The sequence below is a fragment of the Poromitra crassiceps genome (genome assembly GCF_964638095.1).
Source record: "Poromitra crassiceps genome assembly, contig: HAP1_SCAFFOLD_720, whole genome shotgun sequence".
NCBI lineage: Eukaryota > Metazoa > Chordata > Actinopteri > Beryciformes > Melamphaidae > Poromitra > Poromitra crassiceps.
Genome location: NW_028151688.1, coordinates 41,286 through 47,500, shown reverse-complemented (window position 1 = coordinate 47,500; position 6,215 = coordinate 41,286). Strand labels below are relative to the sequence as shown.

Here is a 6,215-nt window from a genome sequence, read left to right as displayed (position 1 = left end):
CTGTACGCCAGTCCATCCGGAACATGCCGTTCTCGTTCCCCCGCTGGATGCTGTAGGACCATTGAGATTAAGCATTACCACAGCATTTAATAGTACCGCAAGGATAACGTATTTTTGTAGGCGTACCCAGAAGTCCCTGCACTTCCTGGTTCTTAAGGGGGAAAGGGAATGGGTATTTTGTATGGGGATTTTGGTTAAATACCTGAAATAAGGTATGTGGTTAACAAAGGTTTATGAAACAGCAAACTTTGTGTTCAGCAATTTAATCTTCACAAATGAGGACCACTTTTATGATTCTTGAAGTGTTTTCTGAAAATGGCATAAAAAAAACCCATTTACGCTTCACAAATCATAAAAGTGGTTCTCATTTGTGAAGATTATCTTGCTGAACACAAACTCCACTGTTTCATAAACTCTTGTTAACCACAGACCTTATTTCATGGACTTAGTTCAACTGAAATTCCCATGCAAAAGCCTATCAACTTTCATACATAAGAGCCAGAAGTGCTAACGTCCAGGTCTTCTGGACTCATTCCTGCGGTACTCTAGGACCTGAACTGTTATCATTTAAGGGCAGTGAGGCTGTTCAACAGGGTTAGATAAAAAAACAGATGAGTGTTGAACATACCCTGTACATTCTGGTGGCTATTACACTGTGGTAAGGGAGCCTGGCTCGTAGCTGAACTGTCAAAAAGGGAACTAAGTAACTATCATGAAAATATTCTCAGATTTGGGCCCAAGAGACAAAATCCCATCAAATGAGGGTCTATGGCCCACATGTGGACTGAATTATGGGTCCTTGACCTGAAAAGGTTTGAGACCCACTGGTCTAATTGGAGGTTATTGTATTGAATTACGTTATTATACACGCTTCATTTCTGAATGGATGAGAGGGTTATAGGTATGAGAGGAAACTCTTACCTGTAGGACAGCCGTGCGTTCTCACCATCGTCCGCATCCATGGCCACCACACGGGCGACCAGGTAGCCCGGCTCGGCTGAGCGGGGCAGCCCCTCCCTGGCCGTCCCGTTCTTCCCCAGAGGCGCGAGCACCAGGGGGGCGTTGTCGTTCTGGTCCACGATGACCACTTTGACCGTGGCGTTGGAGAAGAGCTCGGGGGTGCCTGCGTCTCGCGCCTGCACCGTGAAGGTGAAATCCTTGAGCTGCTCATAATCAAATGAGCGTAGTGCGTAAAGGTAGCCTGTCTCCTCGTTGATGGAGACGTAGGTTTTCACCGACATGCCCTGGATGTCACACTCGAGGATGGAGTAGCTTATGAGAGCGTTCTGGCCGATGTCGGGGTCCAAAGCGGTTACAGCGTGGATATAGGCGCCAGGCACGTTGTTCTCGGTTACGTACACGTCGTAGACGGGCTGTGTGAACGTGGGCGCATTGTCGTTCTCGTCCGACACGTGCACTTTGATGGACTTGCTGGTGGCGAGAGAGGGCGCACCTTTGTCCCGCGCGACCACGGTGATGGAATAGGAGTCGGCCTTCTCCCGGTCCAGGGGCCCGTCGGTCACGATGGTGAAGTAATTCCGAAAAGAGGATTTTAATTTGAACGGCACGTCTCCGAGGATCTCCACGTGCACCTGGCCGTTCTCCTCGGCGTCGCGGTCGGTCACGCTCAGCAACGCGATGACGGTCCCTGGCGCCGCCCGCTCGCTCACCGACTCGGTCACGGTGCTGAAAGCGATCTCCGGCGCGTTGTCGTTGGCGTCGCTCACTTTCACCAGCACCTGTAATATGTGATGATATGATGATTTGATTACTAAACATGACTTTGCTCACATGAACCATATTGTGATATTGGTATGGAGAATGACCCTTATGATTATCGTGAGACATGCTTGGGAATAGAGTATACCACAGGCCTCACGCATTTTTATAGGCCAACCCAGAAGTCAGTGCACTTCCTGGTTCCCTCATTTCAAAGTCAATGGGATTTTTGTATTTGGATTTACCTTAAATGCATGAAATAAGGTCTGTGGTTAACACAAGTGTATGAAACGGTGAACTTTGTGTTCAGCAAGATAATCTCCACAATGAGGACCACTTTTATGACTTTTGAAGCGTTTCTGAAAATTGCGATTTAAAGAAAATCACATTTACACTTCAAAAATCAGAAAAGCGGTCCTGATTTGCGAAGATTATCTTGCTGAACACAAAGTTTGCCGTTTCATACACTTTTGTTAACCACCAAAATCCCCATACAAATATCCCATTGACTTTTACACGTAGCAACTGGAAGTGCTAACATCCAGGTCTTCCAGACTCATTCCTGTGGTACTCTATTGAGGCTGTACAAAGAAGCTTGACTTGACCTTGCAGTGGGCAGGCACGGCATTTGGCCCCAGGTCTTTGGCCTGGACGAAGATCTGGTACAGCGCGCTCTCCTCAAAGTCCACCTCCCCGCGCACCTCCACTCGGCCAGTGCGCGCGTCGATGGCGAACAGGTCCTTGACGTGAGCGGAGATGTGGTTGCTGAAGGAGTAGACGATCTCCCCGTTGAGCCCCTCGTCCATGTCGGTGGCATTGAGCTGGATAACGAGCGTGCCCAGCGGCGCGTTCTCGGGCAGGCTCACGCTGTACACGGGGGCATCGAACACCGGCACATTGTCGTTGGAGTCCAGCACTTTGACAACCAGCAGCGCCGTGCCCGTGCGCGGGGGCTGGCCACCGTCCACTGCCGTCAGCACGTACCTATGGAGTAAGGGTTACATCATCGTTTTATTATCTGTGCCTATGTGGTGGCCTGAAAAAACCCTTCACATGGTGAAAATTTGACATTTATTCATATTTCCATAAATTAGAAACTCTCCCCTATGTATCGCTTTTTGAATGAATGTGATAGTTCTCTCAGATCAAAAGTTACGAGTATTTTAATCTGTTATGTGTGTAAAAGTAAAACGTGAGAAAAATGGCTTTAAATATTCCACAACATTCCATTTTCTACAGTGGCATTCCACCAAAACCATGAAATAAATACTTTCCCTTTTGTTTTATGAAAATAATCATTCACCATGATCTACTTTGGAGAAGAAAGTACCGTAAGCAAATCAGTCAAAATCTCAAAATACCTACTAAAACTGTTTTCGACCTACTTTGGCTCATTGCCAACAAGTGACATGTGAAGGATTCTCCCAGACCACCACACATGTGTTTACATGCTGCTGTATGCTTTCTCTTAATGTTTTCATAGGCTATCAACCTGTCAGGGGCTGTGCTTTTGCCTGAGCTTATGGAGTACTGCTTATGTCATTCACTGCGCAAAACCCCAAAGAATCCAGAGATATTAATGCCAGAATATTGCAAGATATGACCCAAATATGCTGATATAGCTACAGAGTGGATACTCTCCGATCATCAGAGTGACAGATTTCATGTTCAGAGCATTCCAACAACTCCAGAATGAGATGACTATCCTGCTGGAATCTGGAGTCATGTCCTGCCAGATACTGTGCAATAAAACCTTCTTGGGAACATATCTGGTGAGAAATGGACAGCTGTCATATCTGCAGAGGATTCACTCGTCATTTCCCATGTCAGGATATTGTATCTGACCGGCACCATGTTTAAAGTCCGAACACAAGTGGTTTCTGCTGTCTGGTTGTTTCAAAAATATTAGGCTACCAAAGTGTTTTCAAGTCGTAGCTGTTTATTTGATTCAAGAAAGCTCAGAATATGCATCAGAAATGGTCTCTATTCTCTAGATAATCTCGGACATATCCAATAGTAACATTTCTAGATGATGGCCCTTTTCACCCAGTGATTGTTTTACTATTTTGTCTCTGCTCATGTGCTTATATGTGCTTACAGTATGAGCTCTGCTTCTCTTCATGTGTTTTACATGTCAGGGACTGCAGATGAACATCCTCCTGTATGGCTAAATCTGGCACATTGACATGATGGACTTGAATCAGGGTGTCAAACATACGGCCCGGGGGCCAGAAGGCTAAAGGGTCCAATCCACCCCACAGGATGACTTTGCAAAGTGTGAAAATTGCACTGCTGAGATAAGCTTATGTGATAATGTGTTCTGAAAATGTATCTATAATTATTTACACAAAAGGAAATGGGAAAATTGGGAGGTTTTGTCATTTATTTATAGGTTATTTTTTTATTTTCTTTGTCTGGCCCACTTGAGACCAAATTGGGTCCTGTGGCCGGTGAACTAAAATGAGTTTGACACCAAGTAGCCTACTCATGTTAATGAACGTGCATTGTCCCTTATCTTAAATCAAATAAGCATAAACGCACCTGTGTGCCGCCTGCTGCTCGCGGTCCAGCGGGCGCTCCAGGACCAGCTCTGCGAACTTGTTTCCATCCTGTTGCGTCTGGACGTCCAGATGGAAATAGTTGTTGTTGGTGATGTCGTAGGTGCGCAGCGCGTTGGAGCCCACGTCCGGGTCCACCGCGCTCTCCAACGGGAAGCGCGTGCCAGGCGTGGCGCTCTCTGAGATCTCCACCGTGATGTCCGCCTCCGGGAAGGAGGGGGGGTTATCGTTGATGTCCAACACCTCCACCTCCACACGGAACAGCTCCAGAGGACCCTCCAAGAACACCTACAAAAATAATAATATGTTTTACTTGTTTTGGCTTCTCAGCGACCTCTGTACATTATGAACTCTTGTAATGACACGTGTGTGTGTGTGTGTGTGTGTGTGTGTGTGTGTGTGTGTGTGTGTGTGTGTGTGTGTGTGTCTGGGCGCGCATGTGCGTGTGTAGTGTTAAATACAGAGTTGGGTAAACTAGCCAAGGTGAGTAGTTTACCCACCTTGTTTCCCCTCATTGATAGTTGATCTGAAAATAGCTGAGTAAATTGCCTTTACTTGCATTTACCCCCCATATGTCACTGTGGTTTAATGGTTTAATGTGTGTGTGTGTGTGTGTGTGTGTGTGTGTGTGTGTGTGTGTGTGTGTGTGTGTGTGTGCGTGCGTGTGCATGCGTGTGTGTGCGTGCGTGTGTGTGGGCGCGCGTGCGTGCGGTTGTTAGCAGTGATTCTCAAACTTTTTCATGTCAAGGACCCCTAAACTGACTCAAATTAGACCACGGACCCCCATTTGATCAGATTTTTGCTTTTAGATGTTTTATTGTGAAAGCTTAGTGTATGAAACCCATGACCACAACAGTCATTAAGGATTCACTGGAGCAGCTCTGACAGCTAAACGCCTTTCATTAAGGTACAGAGTAATAAACGACAAATGTTTCTTCATCCACCCCTTCATCACAGTCATGGAATCCTAAACTCACACACTAACCACGGACCCCCAGCTGCTAAGATTTTGTCCCAGGATGCCCCATCTGATCATGATTTGTTTTTCTTTTAGATGTAGGTATAGCAAGTGTATGAAACCCATGACGAAAATAGTACATTATGTCATTGTGTTAATTATGGATATGGAATTATAGTGAAGATAAATCATTCCCCTTTTTGCTGGGGACCCCCAGAACCCCCTCAAGGACCTCTGGGGGTCCCTGTACCCCACTTTGGGGACCACTGATTGTATTATCTGTATGGTGGGATAGGTGCACTATTGTTAGGGTATTTGTATTGTATGCTATTGTTATATGTGCTCTATGTATTGTATTGTTATATTATTGTTATTATTGCAATGAATAAAAATAAACACCTCCATGTTGAGCTGGCAGCGTGCGCTCTGCTTGCAAACGCGCTCGCGGTCGATCTTCTCGCCGACGAGCAGTGCGCCCGTCTCCAGGTTGACGTCCAGGTAGGGCGTCCGCGAGCTGGGCACCACCTGGAAGCGGCGCGCGGCCAGCTTGGTTAGGTCCAGCGTGAGGTCCTCCGCGATGTTCCCCACCAGCGTGCCGCGCTCCGCCTCCTCCGCCACCGAGTACCGGATCTGACTGCGCGCTCCATCCGCCAGCCACAGCAAGAGCACGAGCACAATCATAGCCGGGTAAACAAGAAGTGCACTTGGGACAAAAACGATTCGGGTATTGTTATTATCCTCTTTGATTCGATACAGCGTCAATGCCCATCACCCATTTTAGTCGGGGGGGGGGGGGGGGGGGGGGGGGGTCTCCAAAATGCGTAAAAGTCTGCCAAAAAATGTGTTGAAAAAGTTAACTTGCCCCCCCTTCTTTATAGTCCCGTCAAAATAGACATTTTTGATATTTGACTATGGCTCCTAAGCTCTTTGATTAGGCTACAGCAAACAGCTAATTCTATACAGCTTAACAAGCACGATCA

At 46.8% G+C, this 6,215-nt stretch overlaps 1 protein-coding gene across 1 annotated transcript in view; it reads right to left on the bottom strand.

Moving 5' to 3' along the window:
• LOC310771510 (protocadherin-10-like) overlaps positions 1–5,916 on the bottom strand; it is a gene marked incomplete at both ends in the record, with an annotated part of 17,159 nt that extends 11,243 nt beyond the window's left edge. The window contains 5 exons of the mRNA XM_083664106.1: positions 1–50; positions 922–1,739; positions 2,325–2,703; positions 4,261–4,565; positions 5,635–5,916. The exon at positions 1–50 is cut by the window's left edge and continues 686 nt beyond it. Coding sequence (XP_083520232.1) covers positions 1–50; positions 922–1,739; positions 2,325–2,703; positions 4,261–4,565; positions 5,635–5,916 — 1,834 coding nt within the window. The remainder of the gene's footprint in view (positions 51–921; positions 1,740–2,324; positions 2,704–4,260; positions 4,566–5,634) is intronic.
• Positions 5,917–6,215: the final 299 nt, after the last annotated feature.